Raw genomic sequence first — 22,926 nt, 5'->3', positions numbered from 1 at the left:
GGGAATGAGAGTTGGGCCTGTGTTATCTGGTGTTTAGAAGAATGGGGGATAGTTGAAACACAAGTCTCTGGAGGAACTTGACAGAGGAGGTGTTGAGGATATTCCCTTCATCAGGGAGTCTAGAACTAGGGGCCACAGTTCAGGGTAAGTGGTTGACCACTTACAATGAGATGAAGACTTTGGGGATTGTTGAATCTTTGGAATTCTCTGCCCAAGAGAGCTGGGTCATTAAATCCGAGAGATTTTTGGATTGCAGGATATAAAGGACAGCAAAGTGGTGTTGAGGCCAACAATCAGATCAGCGAGGATCTTAACACAGGAGCAGGTTCCTAGGGGCCAAATGGGCGGCAACTCAGAGAGGAGCAGAGTTATGGGGGGAGAGGGAGTTGAGGAGTGTGTAGTTATCAAGAAACGTAAGTGCAAAGATAAACTTTAATTTTGAAGCTGTGTGGAGCAGGAGCCAGTGGAGGATATTGATCGTGAGAGGTACTTGGTGTAGTATAGGTCATGGATCGCAGTGTATTGAATGAACTGAGGAGAGGGCAGCCAAAAGAAGTAAATGAACTAAATCAGCTCAAGTTATCCCTTAAGTTGGAACCTGTAATTAAGTCTATAATATCAGAGTAGGGAATCCAACTCTGTGACCGTCTGCACGACAGATAGATATGTGCTCTTTGTGCAAGGCTTTGACCTTGACTCAACTGTTAGAACAAACAGCATGTTACTGGCCCTGCTGCTCTAGTTACAGGTCCTTCAGACCCAGCTGTACTCCAAGGCAGTCGGGTTCAGACGAGGTGTTTGTCCCCGTTAGGATTGCATCTGGCCGAAGTATGTTGTACTGCTTAATAGACCAAAACACCTCGGACATGGTGTCGAACATGGTTGAAGAATCCACGTGGGCTTATTTGATAGGATGTGAAAGGACGCAGATAGGCACGGGGAACAGTAATGATTTTTCATAGACTTGTAGAAATTGTCACCTTTGGAGAAGGCCATTCAGCCCAAAATCCCCTTGATGGCCAAAAATGGAGCTATTTAGTTCACCCCCACTTCCCAGCTCTTGGTCTGTAGCCCTCTAGGTTTTATCTTTCAAATGCTCATCAGTAGGTTTGAAACTGGCTGAGGGTTTCTGCGTCTCACCGTTTTATACTGAGTTCCAGACCGCACCCCCCCCCCCCCCCAAGAATCCTGGCTCTCTAATCCTCATGCCTCCTAGTTACTGACCGTCCTGCCAGGAGAACAGGTCCTCCTTGGGCATCCTTCCTAGGCCTCATCGATTTTGTTTTTCATCTTAATTAATTCTCCCCCCAGTCTGATTTGCTCCAAAGAAAACCACCCCAGTTCAGTCTCTTTGAGCTGGGATCCTGTGCAAAAATTTAGAATAAAGGAAAGTATATTGGGAATACTTGGCAGGTCAGGCAGCATCTGTGGAAAGAGGAATATTGACATTTGAGGTTGATGTTGGTGTGGCTGTCATCACTGGAAGGGAAGGGTGGTTACACGAGTTGACACTGACCTGCCTCTCCCTTGTGAATATCTGCACGGGACTTCCGATAGCATAAATTGCACTCCATGGCTCAGTTAAAAGATATTAACCCAAATAAAAAAAACCTGCCGAATTAGTCTAATTCAAAGGGAAAAAAAATCTTTATATTTGAGTTATACTAGCATTTCTACCGAGTCAGTGTGCCCGGCTTATCAGGAGTTCCAGTTCCTGCTAATGTAGATAGTTTTCTGTACCAGCATTTAAGTAGGGTGTGGGGCATTTTCTCGAGCGTCTTCTTAACTGAAGTCTGATGCCAGTTTCATTATCTCTCCACCCATCACAGAGAAGTGCGCAAAAATTCCATGTTTCACGATTATTCTCCCCTTCAAGGCCGACCAGAAATTCCCCATCTATTGTCACATTTTAAATTTTCTGCCCTTTCTATTATTGATGATAGCTTTGTAGAATATGGTTTAATAGGTTCTATATGAATCTAAGTAAATGCCATTGCTTTAGCTGCCAATTCTAGCCATTTTACCTGGGATACTTGTTTAACCCTTCCTGTCAAGTGTCATTGATATCTCTGTCCTGTCTACTGTGTGGGTGCACCTGATTTATACTTGACGAAGGAGGGATATCTCCATATTGGAGGCAGTGGGGAGGTTCACAAGGTGGGTTGCCGTTTGAGGAAGGCTTCAGCAGGTTGGGCCCATACTTGGGAGTTCAGAATCTAGGGCGACTTTATTGAAACAACTCTGAGGAGATGCGAGAGACGGCGGGATGCTGGAATCTGGAGCAACAAAATGAACGGCTGCAGGGCTGTAGCAGGTCGAGCAGCATCTGTGGAGGCAGAGGGCTGGGCGACGATTCAGGCCGAGGCTGCATCAGGACTGATACAGGGTCTTGACCTGAAACGTTGACCATCTCTCTGCCTCCACAGATACTGCCTGGCCCGCTGAATTCCTCCAGCATGTTTTTTGCTTTGATTTGAAGGTGGTTTGACAAGGCTGATTGTGAGAGGATGTTCCCCTAGAGCTTAGAGTATGTGTCCAGTTCTGGTCGCCTCATTACAGGAAGGATGTGGAGGTGTTGGAAAGGGTGCAGAGGAGATTTACCAGGATGCTGCCTGGATTGGAGAGCACGTCTTATGAGCATAGGTTGAGCGAGCTAGGGCTTTTCTCTTTGGAGAGGAGGAGGATGAGAGGAGACGTGATAGAGGTGTACAAGATATTAAGAGGAATAGATAGAGTGGACAGCCAGCGCCTCTTTCCCAGGGCACCAATGGTTAATACAAGAGGGCATGGCTTTAAAGTAATGGGTGGGAAGTTCAAGGGAGATGTCAGAGGGAGGTTTTTTACCCAGAGAGTGGTTGGGGCATGGAATGCGCTGCCTGGGGCGGTGGAGGCAGGTACATTGGGCAAATTCAAGAGATTACTAGATAAGCATATGGAGGAATTTAAAATATGTGGGAGGAAGGGGTTAGATAGTCAGGCGAGGTTTAAAGGTTGGCACAACATTGTGGGCTGAAGGGCCTGTATTGTGCTGTACTTTCTACGATTCTATGAGCTCCGGGGCATAGTTTCAGAATATGGGGTCACCTACTTAAGGTAGAATTCCAAAGATTCACACTGCTCAGTTGTGGAGGTTGTGTCACTGAATATATACAAGGCCAAGGTGGTCAGTTTCTTGGACTACAGGAGAGTCGGGGTAACAGGGAACAGACAGGAATGTGGATCAGGGGTGAGGATCAGATTGGCCCTGGTTTCAGTAATTGATGGAGTCAGCTCAAGGGGCTGAATGATCCCCTTCCATTGATCTCGTTTACCCACCTACATTGGGCTTTGTTTCCTTGTTGGACTAACTCCATAAGGAGTAGAATTAGCCCGGTGTGTTTGGTGAGCAGGCACTGTGTGTGGTGACCACTGTCCCCACTGCCGGCAGGAACCCCGAATTTAACTCAGAACTGCAAGAAACATTGCACCTTGGAAAGGAGTCACCCTGTCTACTGGCCCACGTTGCTGTCGGTGCTCCTGCCTTCATCTGTGGCAGCAGAAACAGTGAAACAGACCTGAAACATTAACAGTTTGTCCCTCCGCAGAGCCTGCCTCAGTGTTACCAGCATTTTCTGTTCTAGGTTCAGATTTCCAACATCTGCAGCTTTTTAAAAAAAAATTGGTGCAACCATTTCTCTCTCTCTCTCTCTATCTATCCCTACTGCATCACGTGGCTGACTGCTTCACATTCAACACTGATTAGTAGACTTGTTCCCCATCTCTCCGCAGTATTCTGGTGCTGTAACAGATTTTTTGATTAATGCACTATTCTCTTCCTACAGTCCTTCCTGAAAGTTTAGAACCACAAATGTGTAGCTCCTATTCTTGCTCGCGTCTTTGTGGGTAGGTGGTCTGTTAAAACACCTTCTCTTCCCCTCTGCTGCTGGTTTGTACCTCCAACTCAAACTTTTTAAACTACTCCCCATTACTTAATTTTCCAACATCCCTGCCTTCTGCAATCCCATTCTCTCCTTTACAACCCACCCCCAAAAAAACTGTCCCATAATCAAAAGTAATTGCAAGTTGGATAGGGGTTTGGTTTTCATGAAGAGAACACCGGTTGCCACTTGGTTTGCTTTTGGGAGTTAAAACCAAGAATGCTGGAAGTAGGTCAATGGAAACAAACTTAACATTCGGAGAGACACGAGGCTGCAGATGTTGGAATCTGGAGCAACAAACAACCTGCTGGAGGAACTCAGCGGCTCGAGCAGCGTCTGTGGGGGTGGGGGAAGGAATTGTTAATGGGACTGGTATGGAGAGGGGAGATAGCTGGTATGAAGAGGAGAGGGGGAGTAGTATGACAGGGGCCAGAGGTGATGGGCAGATTGGGGGGGGGGGTGAAGGATGATGGGCAGATCGAGGCTGGTAGGGGAGGGCGGTGGGTGCATTTGGAGGCAGATGGAGCCAGGTGGTGGGGAGATTTAGTATTCAGATTGACGAGCTTTCAGCAGAGCTAGGAAAGCTTAGAAATCAAACTCCATTTTAAGTTGCAGAGAGCGGAGGTGGAGAGAGCAGGGAATACAAGATGGTGCACTGTGTTTGGGGTGGGTGAAGAATCCAGTGCAAGCTTGGAAGGAGGGAGGGTGAAAGAATTGGAGACATTTAGTGCCTGTTCCTTGCGTGATGTCGTTGCTTTGCTTTGGAAGTAATGATCTGTAGTATAATCCTTGCTTGTTATCCATCTTATTCTTTGTTTTTCCAATTTCATCCTATAGGTAACGATTATTAGTGCTTTTGTTTTCCCTCAATTACCTCCAAAGCCACTGAATATTTTCTTTGTTGTCTGCATAGTACTGAGTTGCATCTCAATTGCTGTTCTTGTAAGTATTGATATTTTGTAATCTGTTTCGAGTGGTGATAAATCATTATGTAGAGGTGGTGAACATTTCATTTATAGATAACTTTTGTGTATTAATTATTGAAAGAATTCATGGGGAAAGGGAGAAGGATGTGTGTGCTGCTCATGAATGTGTTGTGCCCAAGAAGGTTAAAAAGAAAAGTGATTTGGAGATGATCTGTTTAATGAGCTCATGGTGTTGAAACAATGAACGGGAGTTAGTTAGTTGTACAATCTTCAGGAAAGGCAGGGAGATTTTCACAGGTGTAAGGGTATTGAGAAATCTAATAAGAGCTATGGGGAAAGGATTTTGGGAAAGGGAGGGGGCTGTTAAATACCAGGTGGCAGTGAGGGGCAGCAGTTTGACAAGACTGCTAGGAATCACAGTGCCAAAAACATGGTGATCAGTGGCAACACACATTCTGCTGGAGGAACAGCAGGTCGAACAGCGTCTGTGGGAGGAGAGGAGTTGTCGATGTTTCGGGTCGGAACCCTGCATCGGGACAGAGTGGAGAGGTGAGATGGCCGGTATAAAGTGGGGAAGGGGAGTGGTGGGATAGGATTCAGAGGTGATTGGCGGACTGAGGAGGGGTGTTAGGTGACAGGCAGGTGGTGCCAGGGAGGGCAGCTGGGGTGGAGTTGGGAGACAGTGGCAGGTGAGCAAGGTGGGGGGAGGATGGTGGAGGTGACAGGCAGGAGCACGAAGGACTATTGGTGCTGGTGAGAATGGGAACCACTGGGGGAGAGGTGAAGGGCAGTTGGAACCAGGACGGGGCAGGGGATGGAGATGGGTGAAGGGGGGTGTATGGGAAAGGGGACAAAAATGGGAGGACTGGGGGTGGGGGGGGGGCGCGGTGGGGAGTTGAGAAGAGGTTACCTAAAATTGTAAGACTCAATCAGTGGTGTGTTTTGGGCTACGCTGGAATGCAGAGGTAAAGGAACCATATACCAAAAACTAAGTGGTTACAGTGAGAAACAGAACAGCTCAAGCAATAGACATCCAGTGTCCAAAATGTAGTCAGCACAGTAGGTACAGATGGGGTAAACCACAATAGACTTGGATACAAACTAATGTTCCTGTGGAAAAGGAAGATTTTGCAGATAGCAATGATTCAAAGTTTATGCTGGGTTTTACAAGGAGAAGAAATTTGCAAAGATTCAAGTTAAATTTTGCAATTGTAAGTGATAAATTGTGTATTAAAGTCATTGGGTAAATCTACAGTATCAGCTGTTCAAAGATGTGTACCCAGGACTTAATTACCTGTGAAGCCTTTGCCTGGTTAGATAAGCCACAGTGGTCCACTGCATTAATATACAGCTCCAAGAAAACAAATACAAGGAAAAGTGAAAATTAGTGAACCAGGGCAGATGCAAAGGGGTGTTGGTTAAAACACAAAGGGAGTATAGACAGATACAGGGGCTATCAGAGTAATAAAATCTAAATATAAAAGGCTAGTAAGGGTGGGTAGGAGTGGGGGACCTGTTTAAATAATGCCACTGTGGAGAAAGGTGGAGATATGGGCAGTAAAATAAGTCGGTGGGAGAAAGTGGATTTAATACAAGCTGAAGAAAAATGGAGAGATGGTCAGCCAACTTCCACAGTGGCCCCTTTATGTGAAGCCTGGGGTTTTTTTGGAATGTGCAAATCTGCAAAGGTTTGGCCAGGTTCTGCCAGTTCTTGGCTGTAACCTTCCCATTTTAGCAATCATCTTGTCACTTTGCACTAATTTATATTTTTCAGATTTGCTGGTATCGGCAAGGAGACTTGGAACCTAAATTCCGAAATCTCATCTACTACAGTTTATTTTCCAACATCCTGCTGTGCATATGTGCCAACTTGTACTTCCATGATGTTGGTAAATGATTTCACCCCACGAGTGAGAGAATTCATGTCTGTGACCTGCTTAAAATTAGGGGCATCACACAGAGATTCCTGGATGCTTCATGGGGATTTCTGGCCTGCACTGCGAGACCATGTTTTGTATAGGTGGAGCGAGTTTCTACATCAGCTTCATATTGTAACACTGAACTTGAAGCATCCTTGGTGCAGGCAGTATTGTTTGAGCTGGGGTAAATGCTACAAACATTTTCTGAAGTAACTTTTAAAACTTTGCACTAAATGAACATTCCAGACTTGCCAATGTTTTGAGATACACACATTCTCTTTTTGTAAAGCGTGTTTTTTTTTCTCTCCAGAAAATCTTTTTTAATTATATAAAGCACTTGAAGGACAATGATCTGTTTAAACAAAGTATAAAACAAGGTAGAAATAAAGATACTGCAAGACGAATGTTTATTTTGTCTTAAGTAATGAACTGATTGCACTATGCAACCACTTAACTCTACTGAGTTTGTACAATGAAATGATATAGCCAAACCAAGACTGAACTGGTACTAGACACCACAACTGTAAGAAAGCATTTACTTTGTTTTAAAGAATAAATAGTAATAAAATAATTTATATACATTGAACTTGCATTATGCTTTCTGTTCATCTGTGCATAAAAATAAGTTGAATACTAATGTGAATAATTGGTGAAGGGTTCACAAAATGACTAGTATTTTATCAAATTTATCATTGCTATAGTGCAAGCTTGCTTCAGGTGCAGTTTTGTCCTTAATTATACCTTGGGCAGTTGCTTGGAGTTTTGTGTTTTGAGGGTGGTGGCACTAGGATATTCTTGCTCTATCCTTGATTAAAATGCATTGGGAGATTTAAACATCTTGTTTCTGACATACAGTCGAGTTGTAACAAATGTTTGAAACCTGGAACATTTCAACCACCTTCCAGTACCTGAATTTGTGTGTGTGCATAAAAAAAAACCCTTTTCCATTTAGGCAATGGGTAATGTTCAAAGCTGCTTAGGATTGGAGAATTGTACAAAGTTGTTCTATAAGCTGTGAAGACTTAAACTAGAAATTTACAAACTGTCTTAAAGGTGAAGTTAAATTCATCCAGTAAAAAAAATAACACTCTTCCATTTCACATTGTTTCTCAACTGTTCAAATAAATAATCCTATCTGTCAATCCTTAACATAATAAGGGGAGGGATGATGAACTTATTGAATGGATCGTTTTCTTGGCACAATGTCACATTTAGTAAATCTGCACCACAGAAAATTGAAATCAGATGACAATGATTCTTTTAAATTTCTCAATTTTATGCAGTTTGTTTTTTTTTGAAGGCAGCACCATACATAGAAATAACAGGATTCCTCAGTCAGTATCCAGCCACAGTGAATGATCAGTGTTGCTCACTGACTCTGCAGGTACATAGGAGCTGCTTTTAGTCATCAGGATCTGGGCTTTCCAGTGATGAGTTAATGTCTGAGCAGTCACCTTGGGTTTGTAAAATGGGATCTGCAAATGGAAGACAATGAGTGTATTTCAGGTAGGTACAGTTGATCTATTCAAGCTCTGACAACTTGATGGGAGATGACGTTTCAGATCGCGACCCTTCATCTGGACAAAGAGGTGGAGTGAATCAAGCCACCTCCCCCATTTGGTTCCATGCCCCACCTTCCTCTCCTGTCAGATCCCACCATCTGCAGCCCTGTGTCACCTCCCAGCTCTTGCTCCACCCCTTCCCTTCACCTCTTTATACCAGCTCTCTCCCCTCTGTCCAGGTGAAGGGTCTTGGCCTGAAATGTTAACTGCCCATTTCCCTCCATAGATGCTGCCTGACCCACTGAGTTCTTCATTAGTGTTGCTCCAGATTCAAACAGCTGCAGTCTTGTGTCTCCAATTCAATCCTTCTGCAAGCTTTTCAAAAACTGGGTTTATTACAACCTCTCAAGGGGAGTTTATTCCCATTTCTATTTAAAGTTCCAATTTATGACTTTATCACCTACCACGGCAGTGCCTTCAAGAACTTGCAGGGGTTGGATCGACCTACTTCATCCACAACCATCCGCTTTGTACAAGACCAGCACAAGCCATTGAAGCTTCACTTCTACCTCTGGCCAGTACCAGGGAACAGCAGCCACACACTTGATCAAATGCATCCTCGCACTCTGGTACTTACCATGTCCAGTTCAAGTAAGAGAAGGTGCCTGGAACGTGGCTTAATTTTAACAAGGCAAGATATAAAATAAGCTGTAGGAAAGGGAGGGGGGGGGGAGCAATATTATGTTCCTGTAGCTTGGACCATGTGTACTGTCTTATGGTTGTATAACAGATTAGCAATAAATGTCAAGATAGCTATAGAAAATCTGAGCACTATTTTTGTGCTGGAACAAGGGGCAGAAATTTCACAGGTATAAAAGTCTGCAAATGCTGGAATCTGGAGCAAAACCAAACTGCTGGAGGAAGCATCTGTGGCAGGAAAGGGATTATTGACATTTTGCAGTAATAATGACAAACTACTCTGCATGTACACAATCCCAGAGTCACTGATGGAAGCAAAGTTTGTTAGAGTCTAAGCTGTTGAGGATTCAGCATTATCAATGGCAAGAGGAAAATCACTTGGCCTGACCTCAATTATTTAAAGCAGTTACATTATAAAATATTCTGAAAATGTCCTTGGTTACACAAGGTCAAGGTAACATTTTACTATACAAAACTCCAGCCCCTGGAAAAAAAACTTATTGGCATGAATATTTCACACAAGGTATTTCAATTTAAAATAAAATCACACTATTAGAAATACTCAGGCACTCTGTGGAGAGAGGTCTAAAGGGAAGTCAGGGACCTGAAACACTATTTTTCTCTTCACAGCTGTTGGCTAACCTGAGTATTTCCAGTACTCTGCTTTTGGATTATTTTAAAGCTTGCTGTGCAATGTACATTCTGATCTTTGGCTTTGTTGGTAACATTTAAAATAGTCTGGGGAAAAAAAACAAGCAGGGATCCTTGTACACTGATGTGACATAATTGGATGTGGTAAAGGAAAAATTCTGACCAGAGATCCCTGGGTCTTTGACAGTGATGATGAGATCTGAGTGAAAAATTCCAGGTATTTTCTAGGATGCATCTTAAAGGGTTGTAAGAATGAAGGTTTCTACATGGGACTGATTGGTTGAATCTGTACTTACATAGGAAGGTTGCAAGATGGTGACTGCAATATTCCCCTCTACTGCAATACTAAAGGCTGTTCATCTTCACACTGGGAAATGAACAGCTCAACGAAGTCCATGTGTACCTATGACAAGACTGACAACTGAAGCAACAAAGTGCAGGTGGTCAATGACCCCTCAGCGTTGGGCACTGATCAACAGTCAACATAAGAAATAGCAGCAGTAGGCTATCTGCCCTGCTCTGCTGTCCAATATGATCAAAGCTGATTTCCCTGTACCAACCCCTTCTCTCCATTTCCCTAACAGCCAGTCTTGAGTATGTTCTATGACTGAACCCCTCTGGGTAAAGAATTAAAGATTCACTTCCTGCTGGGTGAAAACATTTTTTCACCTCAGTCCCATTGACAAACTCTGAGCCACCTCAGCTAGATCAAACATCATCCCTGCAACAACCTGTGGAAACTTTTTCTCTTAAACAGAGCCTTAATGCCATTCCCTCTCAGTCTACTAAACTCTAGCCAGGATAGGGCCTAGTCTGCTGATTCATAGTCCAACCACCACTCCTCCCTAACCCCACCACGGCAATAAATCTGGTGAAACTGTACTCCATCATAGGTCAATAGGGAGACCTGACCAGTATTTCTGGTGTGCTCTCACCAAGGCTCTATTGAAGCTAGTACTGTGTACGGGAAATAACCCTCTTCCCTTCATGTCCAAAGCACTGCCAGATCCTCTCAACATCTGGAGTAGCAGTCACTGTTAATCAGACTGGCCGTATAGTCACTACAACTAAGACAACAGGCCAAAGAGTAACTGATCTAACTCAAAGCTCTTCCACCATTCACACGTGGAAACACCTCCACTTGCCTGGACAAACATAGGTCCAGTAACTCGTGCAGCTGGTCATTATCCAGGATCGCTCGACTTTCCAGGCCATCCACCACTTGTGTATCTTGGCTACAACTACGAGATTGACAACAGCAGTTCCCAAACCTTTGATCTCTACCCTTGAGCAGAACCACCAGCTGGTACCCCTCCTAGTACATCGTTCCATGGTGACTTATTGATGTTCCTTCAGTGCTGGGTCTAACTACTGGAAGTTCTGAACGAAGAGCCCACAAGGAGTATCTTCACAGCATGGAGGGTAGAAGCTTAAAGCAGTTCACCACCACCTTGAGCCTATATCTGGAGGATAGATGGTTGGGGTTGGAGGGGAAGGCAGGCAATTAGTCTGCAGTCAGTTACATGGTGTGTGGCTGATGCTGTAACTGGGTACTCCAGATGAAAGTCTGTCTACTGATCGGGTCCACAGAATTCTTGAGTGGGAGGGAGAGCAGCCAGAGGTTGTGGTCCATATTGGCACCAATGACATAGGTAGGAAGGGGGATGAGGTCCTGAAGAGTGAGTTCAGGGAGCTAGGCAGAAAATTGAGGAACCGGACCTCAAGGGTAGCAATCTCGGGATTGCTGCCAGTGCCATGTGATAGTGAAGGTAGGAATAGGAGGAGGTGGCAGATAAATGTGTGGCTGAGAAGTTGGTGCAGGAGGGAGGGTTTTAGATTTCTGGATCATTGGGATCTCTTCTCGGGAAGGTGGGACCTGTACAAACAGGACGGGTTACACCCGAACCAGAAGGGGGCCAATATCCTTGCGGCGAGATTTGCTAGGGTGGTACAGGAGGGTTTAAGCTAGTTTGTGAGGGGGAAGGGAACCGGAGGAGTAGGTCAGAGGAAGAAGGGAATGGGGAAAAGTCAGATCAAACAGGTAGAGAGGCTTTGGGGAAGGAGAAGCAGAATACAGGCTGTAAAAGTAGTAAGGTAGATGGACTGAAGTGTGTTTACTTAAATGCGTCAGGAATAAGGGGGATGAACTGAGGGCTTGGATAAGTATGGGGGACTCTGATATCGTGGCTATTACTGAGACGTGGCTGACGTCAGGAGAGGAGTGGATATTGAATATTCCTGGTTTTCGGTGTTTTAAGAGGAATAGGGAAGGGGGGAGAAGAGGGGGAGGGGTGGCGATACTGGTCAGGGACACTGTTACGGCTGTGGAAAAGATGGATGTTGTAGAAGGATCATCTCTAGAGTCCGTATGGGTGGAATTAAGGAACAAGAAAGGAGCAGTTACTCTACTAGGAGTATTCTATAGCCCCCCGGTAGCAGTAGAGATATAGAGGAACAGATTGGCAGGCAGTGTTTGGAGAGAAGCAGAAATAACAGGGTTGTTATAATGGGAGACTTCAACTTCCCAAATATAGACTGGAACCTGCTTAGTGCCAAAGGTTTAGATGGGACAGAATTTGTTAAATGTGTCCAGGAGGGATTCCTGACGCAGTATGTCGACAGGCCGACTAGAGGGAATGCCATGTTAGATCTAGTTTTAGGAAATGAACCAGGACAGGTGAAGGATCTATTGGTGGGTGAGCATTTGGGGGACAGTGACCATTGCTCCATAACCTTTAAAATTGTCACGGACAGGGACAGGTGCAGAGAGGACAAGATGATATTTAATTGGGGAAGGGCGAACTATGAGGCTATAAGGGGAGTGTAAATTGGGATGTCCTTTTTGAAGGGAACTGTACAATGGAGATGTGGTCGATGTTGAGGGATCTTATGCAGGATGTTAGGGATAAATATGTCCCGGTGAGACAGAGAAGGAATGGCAGGGTGAAGGAACCGTGGGTGACGAGAGAGGTGGAACGACTTGTTAGGGAGAAGAAGGTAACATACGTGAGGTATAAGCAGCAAGGTTCAGACAGGGCCCGTGAGGAATGTAGGGTAGCGAGGAAGTAACTTAAGAAAGGGCTGAGGAGAGCTAGAAGGGGACATGAAAAGGCTTTGGCTAGTAGGGTTAAGGAAAATCCCAAGGCCTTTTTCAAGTACGTGAAGGGTAGGAGGATGGCTAGGGTGAAGGTAGGTCCGATTAAGGACAAAGGTGGGAGAATTTGCCTGGAGGCGGCGGAAGTGGGAGAAGTTCTGAATGAGTACTTCTCTTCGGTATTCACCAGGGAGAGGGGTCTTGATGATGCGGAGGGGAGTGCTGGTAGGGGTAATGTTCTCGAGGTTGTTGATATCAAGAGAGAGGATGTGTTGAAGTTGTTAAATAATATTAAGATAGATAAATCTCCGGGGCCTGACGGGATTTTTCCCCGGGCTGCTTCGAGAGGCTAGGAAGGAGATTGCTGAACCGCTGGTAAGGATCTTTGAGTCCTCGTTGTCTACGGGGGTGGTGCCGGAGGATTGGAGGATTGCGAATGTGATCCCCTTGTTCAAAAAAGGTAATAAGGATAGGCCAGGGAATTATAGACCGGTGAGTCTCACGTCTGTGGTGGGTAAGCTGTTAGAAAGGATTCTAAGGGATAGGATTTATGAACACCTAGAGAATCATGGACTGATTAGGGACAGCCAGCATGGCTTTGTGAAGGGAAGATCTTGCCTCACAAGCCTGATAGAGTTCTTTGAGGAGGTGACCAGGAAGATTGATGAGGGTAGTGCGGTGGATGTGGTTTACATGGATTTTAGTAAGGCATTTGATAAGGTTCCTCATGGTAGGCTTCTTCAGATGGTCAGAGGCCGAGGGATCCAAGGAAGCTTGGCTGTGTGGATTAGGAATTGGCTTGCCTGTAGAAAGCAGAGGGTTGTGGTGGAGGGAGTGCCCTCGGATTGGAGGGCAGTGACTAGTGGTGTCCCGCAGGGATCGGTTCTGGGACCTCTACTTTTTGTGATATTTATAGATGACTTAGATGAGGGGGTGGAGGGCTGGGTTAGTAAGTTTGCGGACGACACTAAGATAGGCGGTGTTGTGGATAGTGTGGAGGGCTGTCGGAGCTTACAGAGGGATATTGATAGGATGCAGAGCTGGGCTGACAAGTGGCAGATGGAGTTCAATCCGGAGAAGTGTGAGGTGGTACACTTTGGAAGGACAAACTCCAGGGCAGAGTACAGGGTAAACGGCAAGGTACTTGGCAGTGTGGAGGAGCAGAGGGATCTGGGGGTTCATATTCACAGTTCGTTGAAAGTTGCCTCACAGGTGGAAAGAGCAGTTAAGAAGGCCAATGGGATGTTGGCTTTCATAAATCGTGGGATTGAGTTTAAGAGCCGCGAGGTTATGATGCAGCTTTACAAAACTCTAGTTAGGCCACACTTAGAGTACTGTGTTCAGTTCTGGTCGCCTCATTATAGGAAGGATGTGGAGGCATTGGAGAGGGTGCAGAGGAGATTTACCAGGATGCTGCCTGGATTGGAGGGTATTGGAGGGTAGCACCTTAAGGTGCTAGGGCTTTATTCACTGGAAAGGAGGAGGATGAGAGGAGACATGATAGAGGTATATAAAATATTGAGAGGAATAGATAGAGTAGACAGTCAGCGCCTCCTTCCCAGGGCACCAATGCTCAAGATGAAAGGTCATGGCTTTAAGGTTATGGGTGGGAGGTTCAGGGGAGATGTCAGAGGGAGGTTTTTCACCCAAAGAGTGGTTGGTGCATGGAATGCACTGCCTGGGGTGGCGGTGGAGGCAGATACATTGAACAGGTTCAAGAGCTTGTTGGATAGGCATATGGAGGAACGTGAGATAGAGGGATATGCGGGAGGAAGGGGTTAGGTAGTGTGAGGGTGGTCTGATGGACGGCACGACACGGTGGGCCGAAGGGCCTGTTTTGTGCTGTATGGTTCCATGGTACTTCCCAGCACAGCTGTCCTCCACAAGATTCGTTTCAGCAGTAAAATGGCTACAGTTTCGCAAGCACAATACTCTCGTGGCTGGTTTTACTACAAAATATAGTGAAATCATTAAAAAAAAATTAGAATTGTAAGAAATGCAAAGCAAGACTTTGGATAATTTTTAGTGCAGATTAGTGCAGATCTACATGAACGTTGCAGAAACAAATCTTTCAGTAAAGGGCTCCTTACCAGTCAGCGTTGATAATGGCAAAACTGAATCATTGTCAATGTCGTCTGTTGACTGAATGAAGCCATGGTCCGAGGAAACGATGAGTGTTGTTTCTTCATCAATGCTTGCTTCGATATTGGGAGATACCAGAGCCTGCCAAACGGGAAAAAGTTGGCATACGTCATTTTATTGGTTAGTTTTTGGGATGTGGAGATTATCGGCAAGGCCAGCATTTACCGCATGTCCCCAAATGCCTTTGAGAAGACGGCGGTGAACCTGACCCCTTCTTGGAGATGACCACTGCCTGATACTCACGGTAGGAATGTTACTCACCATTTATCAGCCCATTCCTGAATGTGGACCAGGTCTTGCTGCACACATGCATGGGCTGCTCCATTGGACAAGGACTCAATGGAATTGAACACCGAACATTCGTCGGCAAACATCCCCACTTCTGACCTTAAAATGGACCTCAATTGTTGCTGATTGTAAGCAGACTGATAGGTGATAATTAGCTAGTTTGGATTTGTCCTGCTTTTGTGAACAGAACATACCTGGAATTGATTGTGGACTTCGGGAAGGGGAAATCATGAGGACACACACCATTGAGGGGTCAAGGGTGGAAAGTGTGATCAGCTTCAAGTTCCTGAATGTCAACAGCTTGGAAGATCTATCCTGGGCCCAACACATTGATGCAATCACAAAGAAATCATGTCAGTGGCTCTACTTCATCAGGAGATTTGGTATGTCACCAAAGGCACACTCAAATTTCTATAGATGTACGGTGGAGAGCATCCTGACTGGTTGCATTACCGCCTGGTATGGAGGCTTCAATGCACAGCATTGCAAGAGGCTGCAGATGGTTGTAGACTCAGCCAGCTCCATCATGGGCACAACCCTCCCCACCATCGAGGACATCTTCAAGAGGCGGTGCCTCGAGAAGGCGGCATCCATCATCCAGGACATGCCCTCTTCTCGTTACTACAATCGGGGAGGAGGTACAGGAGTCTGAAGACCCACACTCAATGATTCAGGAACAGCTTCTTCCCCTCTGCCATCAGATTTCTGAATGGCCCATGAACACTACCTTCTTATTCCTTTGTTATTGCATTTATTTATTTATTTTGGTAATTTACAGTAATTTTATGTCTTTGCACTGTACTGCTGCCGCAAAACAACACATTTCACATCAAATAAGTCAGTGATAATAAATCTGGTTCTGATTCAATCTTCCACATTGTAGGGTAGATGCCACTGTTGTAACTGTACTGGCACAGGGCTTCAGTACTACATCTGGGATGTCTGGTCCTGGAGCCAGTGAATGGAGACTGGCTTCTGTGCTGGGATGTGGAGGAGGAGGCAGAGAGGGATCATCCAATCAGCACTTGGGCTGAACGTGGTCACAAGTGCTTCGCCTCCATCTCCAGCACTCCCGTGCCGGGCTCTGCCACTTCTAGGGATGTTCTTGGAGTCTCCTTGTCCTGGTGGCTAGTGGTGCTGAGATAAAAGGTCAGCCATGATCTGCATTGAGCAGTGGAGCAGGCAGGAGGGGCTGAATCAGAATCAGCTTTATTATCACTGATTTACATGCCATGAAATTTGTAGTTTTGCGGCAGCAGTCCAGTGCAAAGACAATAAAGTTGCAAAAAGAGGAATAACGAGGGAGTGTTCATGGGTTCATGGACCGTTCTGGGATCTGATGGCGGAGGGGAAGAAGCTGTTCCTGAATTATTGAGTGTGGGTCTTCAGGCTCCTGTACCTCCTCCACAATGGTAGTAACGAGAAGAGGGCATGTCCCAGATGGTGAGGGTCCTTCATGATGGATGCCGCCTTCCTGAGGCACCGCCTCTTGAAGATGTCCTCGAGAGTGGGGAGGCTTGTGTCCGTGATGGAGCTGGCTGAGTTTACAACCCTCTGCAGCTTCTTTCGATCCTGCACATTGGAGCCCCCGAACCAGGTGGTGAAGCAACCAGTCAGAATGTCAGAATGACGTACCAAATCTCCTCAAACTCCTAACGAAGTAGAGCCACTGGCGTGCCTTCCTCATGATTGCATCAGTGTGTTGGGCCCAGGATAGATCCTCTGAGATGTTGATGCCCAGGAACTTGAAGCTGCTCACCCTTTCCACCGCTGACCCCTCAGTGAGGACTGGTGCGTGTTCTCCCGGCTTCCCCTTCCTGAAGTCAACAATCAATTCCTCGGTCTTGCTGATGTTGAGTGGCTTACTCCTGTTTCTATTTGTTGGATGTTTTAACTGCCCATCAATATTCATAACCAGATGTGGCAGGACTGTAGAGTTTAGATTTGATCTGTCGGTTGTGGGATTGCTTAGCTCTGCCCCAGTGCATGTGGTGCTTTGTTGTAGCTTCTCCAGGTGCTCTCACAGTGTCTGCTGCACTCACAGGACGAGGGCTGAACCCATCACAGAGGGAGGTCTATGTGGGGCCATGATGGTACACGTTGTGGACGGGGTCATTTCTGATGGTGCCGATGGTCCACAGAACCTCAAACGTCCAGTCTTGAGCTGTCATGTTTATTCTGAGTCTGTGCCACTGCTGTACTGGAGGGTATCCTGGGTGTGAGGACTGTGTGCTGGCTGGTCACTTCAGCAGTGGACACAGTACACCTGGCAAAAGTGGAGTGGTGAGGTGAGACCAGGGCTCTTCCTCATGTTGGTTCACCACAAAGGTGCACGCAGGCTAGCAGCCGTGTCCTTTGGAGGTGGACCCCTTATAGGTCAGTTCCACCCCCATGGTGGGGGTGGGGTGGGGAGAGAGGGGGTGTCCACCCCATGGGGAGAGGGGATCTGATCCCCACAGGGGAGGGGGTCCTATCCTTTGATTCAGCTGTGGGCCCCTCAAACAGGACTCCTGTCCCAGTCACTACTGTGGGGCAGTTGTGTCAATCATGTGGAAGATCTCATTGTAAATCCAGGCCAGGCAGTAGCGGATCCACCACAGTCCAGATACCGGTCGATTCAGAACACCACGTCGGTTATCATCACTCAGCAGTCATGGTCACCAGTAAACAGGGGCCTGCTCCACCACTGAACATGATCATGGTTGATCACCCACTCCAGTGCCATGGTTCTGCCTTCTCCCCTTATCCCTGGATGTCTTTAGGTGAAGATGAATATCCATCTCCTCATCGACAATATTGTCCTGGCCTCCACAGCTTCTGTGGTGGGGAATTTGATGGGCGATGATGGGTGAAGAAGTTTCTCCAGATCTCGGTTCCTAATCCCTGCTCCATTTCCTGAGGTTGAGATACCTCGCTCTCCAGCCATTGGGAACATCCTCCCGTCCATCGAGGAGAAGGTACAGGAGCCTGAAGACCCACACTCAGCGATTCAGGAACAGCTTCTTCCCTTCTGCCATCAGATTTCTGAATGGTCCATGAACCCATGAACACTACCTCGTTATTCCTTTTTTAAGCACTATATTTATTTTTGTAATTTATACTAATTTTATGACTTTGCACTGTACTGCTGCTGCAAAACAACGAATTTCAAGTCATATAAGTCAGTGATAATAAATCTGATTCTGATTTCCTCTATCTAGCTGGTCGTGTCCTGTTAGAATTTGATAGTCTTCTACAAGCTCCTCTCTCATTCTCCTGTACTCCAATGAATACATGTCTAGTGAGCCTAATCTCTCCTCATACATCAATTGAGGAAGCTTTCACTGTACTCCCCTCTAGGCAAGGAGACTAAAGCTGCACACAACTCCAGATGTGGTCTCACCAAGGCCCTGCAGTAAGACATCCTTTCCTCCTCTTGCAATGAAGGCTACCTCACCTTTTACTCCAGATTTAGTATTTAACATATCTTTATTAGTCACATGTACATCGAAACACACAGTGAAATGCATCTTTTGCGTAGAGTGTTCTGGGGGCAGCCCGCAAGTGTCGCCATGCTTCCGGTGCCAACACAGCATGCCCACAACTTCCTAACCCGTACGTCTTTGGAATGTGGGAGGAAACCTCATTGTTAGTCCAAATATAACTACTATGTTATCACAGACATTTGTGATATAGTAGACTAGGTATTGTCTTATTACACAGGTAATTAAATTTAAGCAAGTCGTCTTCTGTTTACAATACAGCTACTTTTAGATCACATGAATAAATCAGAATTTGAGTTCTTACCTCAGTTGCATAAGCACCACGTAGATCAGACTGCACTTCAACTTCCTGCCTAAGGTCTGTCTCATTAATATTTACACCCGAGCCCATCATATCTTCACCACCGTCACAGTTTAGGCCTGGTTGGCCAATTTCCGTCTCCGTGAGGTCCGTCTGACCAGTGCTTTGGTCCTCGGTTAACTTTGCCTGATCGATCTCACTGTAGGCAGCGGATCCGAGCGAGCTGGAGTCGATCTGGCGCTCGGTCAAAGCTGCTTGGTCTATTTCGGAATCGACTGCCAGCTCCGCTTGGGTTATGGAAGAGGTAATGTCATCCGTGGCGACTGCATGGATGATCACACTTGGATGTGCCATTTGTACACTGGCGTTTTCACTGGCACCATGCAGTAGGGTTTCGGACTGTTGGGACATGACAAAAGTAGTTGGATCAGTTTTCACTTTCATCAGGAAGAGCTGAAAAGCTAAACACTTAATTCATGAACTGTAGCCTTTGAATAATCAGAGGCTGAGGGGAGACCTGATAGACATTCATAAGATTATGAGAGGCACAGATAGAGTAGACAGCCGATATCTTTTTCCCAGGGTCAAAATGTCTAATGCCCCAGGGCATGCATTTAAGGAGAGAGGGGGTAAGTTCAGAGGAGATGTGCGGGGCAAGTATTTTACACAGAAAGCGGTGGGTGCCTGGAATGTGCTGCCAGGGGTGGGGGTGGAAGCAGATATGATAAAGGCATTCAAGAGGCTCTTAGAGAGGCACATGAATGTGCGGAGAATGGAGGGATGTGGACATTGTGTAGGAAGAAGGGATTAGTTTAGTTAGGCGTTTAACTACTAGCTTAATTAGTTTGGCACAACATCGTGGGCTGAAGGGCCTGTTCCTGTGCTGTACTGTTTTATGTTCTAATTGCATACTTAATTAAACAGGTAATAAGCTCAGAAACTATTTATGGACTGCATAAAGTTTTCAATAAAGGAATCTGAAATGGAGAGAGGTTATTTCCCAACGAGGAATGATAAAGTTCTCCAAGAGTGAGATGATGCATTTTAGGAAGTCAATAGGGATAGGACATATACAGTCAATGGTAGGGCACCAAGGAATGTCAATGAGCAGAGGGACCCAGGGGTACAGGTCCATAGTTCCCTGAAAGTGGCAAAACAGGCAGATAGGGTGATGAAGAAGGCGTATGGTGTGCTTGCTTTCATAGGTCAGAGTGTAGAATATAAAAGTTGGAACATAATGTGGCAGCTTCACAGAACAATGGCTAGACCACTTGCAGCACTGTGTGTAGTTCTGGTCACCACACTACAGGAAAGCTGTGTTGGTGCTGGAGAGGGTGCAGAGGAGATTCCCCAGGGTGTGGCCTGGATTGGAGTGTTTCAGTTACGGGGAGAGACTGGACAAGCTGGGCTTGTTTTCCCCAGAGCGAAGGAGGCCGAGGGATGACTTGGTAGAGGTATATAAGAATATGAAAGGCATAGACAGGGTAGACGGTCAAAATCCTTTTCCCATGGTAGGGGTGACAAAAACAAGGGGGCATCGGTTAAGGTGAGGGGAAGAAGCTTTAAAGGGGAAATTTAAAAAAATTTTATTTCCACAGAGAGCGGTTGATCTCTGGAACGCGCTGCCAGGGGAGGTGGTGGAGTCAGGTACGTTATCTGTGTCTAAGAGACATTTAGACAGACACTGAAATAGGCAAGGTATAGAAGGAGACAACAACTGCGGATTCAGGCAGCATCCGTAGAGGCAAAAGGGAGGTTGATGTTTTGTTCTGAGCCTCTGCATCAGGAAACGGTCCTAATGTGGGTAAACGGAATTAGTGTAGGTGGGTTGGCAGGCACGAGGTGGGCCGAAGGGCCTGTTTCAGTGTGGACAACTCGAGTGATACATTCACATGTTCAGTAAAGCAGACTAGATAATAGGTACAGAACAACATTAAAAGACTTGAGTTTCCGAGATGATTTGAAACCAAACAGTTCATCCACAGAGTTGTCCCAACCAAACACAGTTACACTGTGTGACCCAGGCTGTGGTTAGCTGAAAGCAATGCCACTTTGTGCCTTCAAACGCACCATTAAGTCACCTGAAACAGTTTAGCCTCAGCAGTGAAGCAGCAAAATGTACTGTACATGGTATTATAGCTTGTCAATATAAACCAGTGTGTTCTCCACTTTCCACAAGAGTAATGCCACAAGGGATAAATTTACATGGATCATGTGAAGAAATACCACATTCATCGTATAATTCTTCCGTTACAGATAAAAAAAATCTTAAATAACAAGCTCCCTTCAGTCTAAAGCATTCCCCACCAAACAGCTGAGTTCTGGCATGAGATTGTTTTGTGTTAACAATCTGACTTCGTGAACTACAAATGTCATAGATACGACTTGCAATGGCTTCAAAATGGGTCCCAAACCCCAGGCTACTTGTGAGGAACATCACAGTACATCAGCAGCAATACACAGCACTTCTTAAGGAATTATAAAAGGCACAGGACAATGAGATCAGTCTCACCACACACTCTCCAGGCAGGATGCACTCAGCCATGCACTTGGGGCATCAAGCTCATGTCAGCTCTACACGCAACAATACAATCTCACTGGTTTCCCCCACATTTTTCCCATAGCGGCCTAAGTAACATTCCTTCAAATGCTCTTCTAATTCCCTTTGAAAGGCCTGAAATGTATCATAGAACATAGAACAGTACAGCACAGAACAGGCCCTTCGGCCCACAATGTTGTGCCGACATAGCTATTCCCTCCTACCTACAGAATGCCCATCTCCCTCCATTCTCCTCTCATTCATGTGCCCATCCAAGCCCCTCTCAAAAGCCCCCAATGAATTTGCCTCAACCATCCTATCAGGCAACGCATTCCAGGCATCCACCCCTTTCTCAGTAAAAAAAAACTTGCCCCTCGCGTCTGTTCTGAACATACCCCTTCTCACCTTAAATGCATGCCCTCTGGTATTGGATCGCTCAATAATGGGAAAAAGATATTGCTTGTCCACCCTATCTATGCCCCTCATAATCTTATACACTTCCAACAGATCACCCCTCAGCCTCCGCCGCACCAGAGAAAAGAGCCCAAGTTTGTCCAGCCTCTCCCGATAGCACATGCCCTCTAATCCACTATCCTTCAAACAGTGATCCAAAAGCAAAATGTTAGTGAAGAAACCCAAAATAAAAGCCAAAAATGCAGGAAGTACTCAGCAGGCCAGGCAGCGTCTGTGGAGAGGGAAATAGACCCAATGTTTTGAGGTGATCAAGAAGGTGGCATCCATCACCAAGAACCCTCACCATCCAGGACATGCCTGAAGACCCACACTCAACGATTCAGGAACAGCTTCTTCCCTTCCACCATCAGATTTCTGAACGGTCCACGGACCCATGAACCCTATCTCGTTATTCCCTGTCTGTGCACTATTTATTTTGTCATTTATAGTAATTTTATATTTTTGCACTGTACTGCTGCCGCAAAACAGCAAATTTCACGACATACAAGTCAGTGATAATAAACCTGATTCTGTTTCCAGTTTTTATGTCGAAGGGAATGCCTTGTTGAAAGCTGAAGAGGTTCACCAGGATGCTGCCTGGATTAGAGGGTATGAGCTATAAGGAGAGGTTGGACAAACTTGGGTTGTTCTCCCTGGAGCATCAGAGACTGAGGGGAGACCTGATAGAGGTTTTTAAATTTATGAGGCACAGATAGGGTAGACAGTCAGAATCCGTTCCCCAGGGTAGAAATGTCAAACACCGGAGGACATGGTTTTAACATTGGGTGGGGGGGGGGGGGGGGGGGGGGTGTGGGTGGGGAGTTTAAAGGCGACATGAGGGGTGTTTTTTTTTAAACTGCCTGGAGTGGGTTACCAGGGGTAGCAGTGGAAGCAGGCAGATTGGTGGAGTTTAAGAGGCTTTTAGACAGACACATGAATATGAAGGGAGTGGAGGGAGTGGATACACAGGAGGAGGACATTTAGTATAAATTGGCATCAAGATCGGCACAACA

At 45.9% G+C, this 22,926-nt stretch overlaps 2 protein-coding genes across 5 annotated transcripts in view; one reads left to right on the top strand and one right to left on the bottom strand.

Annotated features, from left to right (window-relative positions):
• The window catches only part of tmem243b (transmembrane protein 243, mitochondrial b), a 31,304-nt gene extending 23,965 nt beyond the window's left edge, over positions 1 to 7,339 (top strand). For both annotated transcript variants that reach the window (XM_052034266.1, XM_052034265.1), the window contains exons 4-5: positions 4,755 to 4,859; positions 6,618 to 7,339. In XM_052034266.1, coding sequence (XP_051890226.1) covers positions 4,755 to 4,859; positions 6,618 to 6,740 — 228 coding nt within the window. In that variant the 3' untranslated portion in view covers positions 6,741 to 7,339. The remainder of the gene's footprint in view (positions 1 to 4,754; positions 4,860 to 6,617) is intronic.
• Positions 7,340 to 7,472: 133 nt separating this feature from the next.
• dmtf1 (cyclin D binding myb-like transcription factor 1) overlaps positions 7,473 to 22,926 on the bottom strand; it is an 81,639-nt gene continuing 66,185 nt past the window's right edge. For all 3 annotated transcript variants that reach the window (XM_052034263.1, XM_052034262.1, XM_052034264.1), the window contains 3 exons: positions 18,925 to 19,320; positions 14,799 to 14,931; positions 7,473 to 8,237 (listed from right to left, as the gene is read on the bottom strand). In XM_052034263.1, coding sequence (XP_051890223.1) covers positions 8,164 to 8,237; positions 14,799 to 14,931; positions 18,925 to 19,320 — 603 coding nt within the window. In that variant the 3' untranslated portion in view covers positions 7,473 to 8,163. The remainder of the gene's footprint in view (positions 8,238 to 14,798; positions 14,932 to 18,924; positions 19,321 to 22,926) is intronic.

The sequence above is a fragment of the Pristis pectinata genome, chromosome 19, assembly GCF_009764475.1.
Source record: "Pristis pectinata isolate sPriPec2 chromosome 19, sPriPec2.1.pri, whole genome shotgun sequence".
NCBI lineage: Eukaryota > Metazoa > Chordata > Chondrichthyes > Rhinopristiformes > Pristidae > Pristis > Pristis pectinata.
The sequence above is the reverse complement of the archived record's forward strand: the minus strand, read 5'-3'. Positions and strand labels throughout refer to the sequence as shown.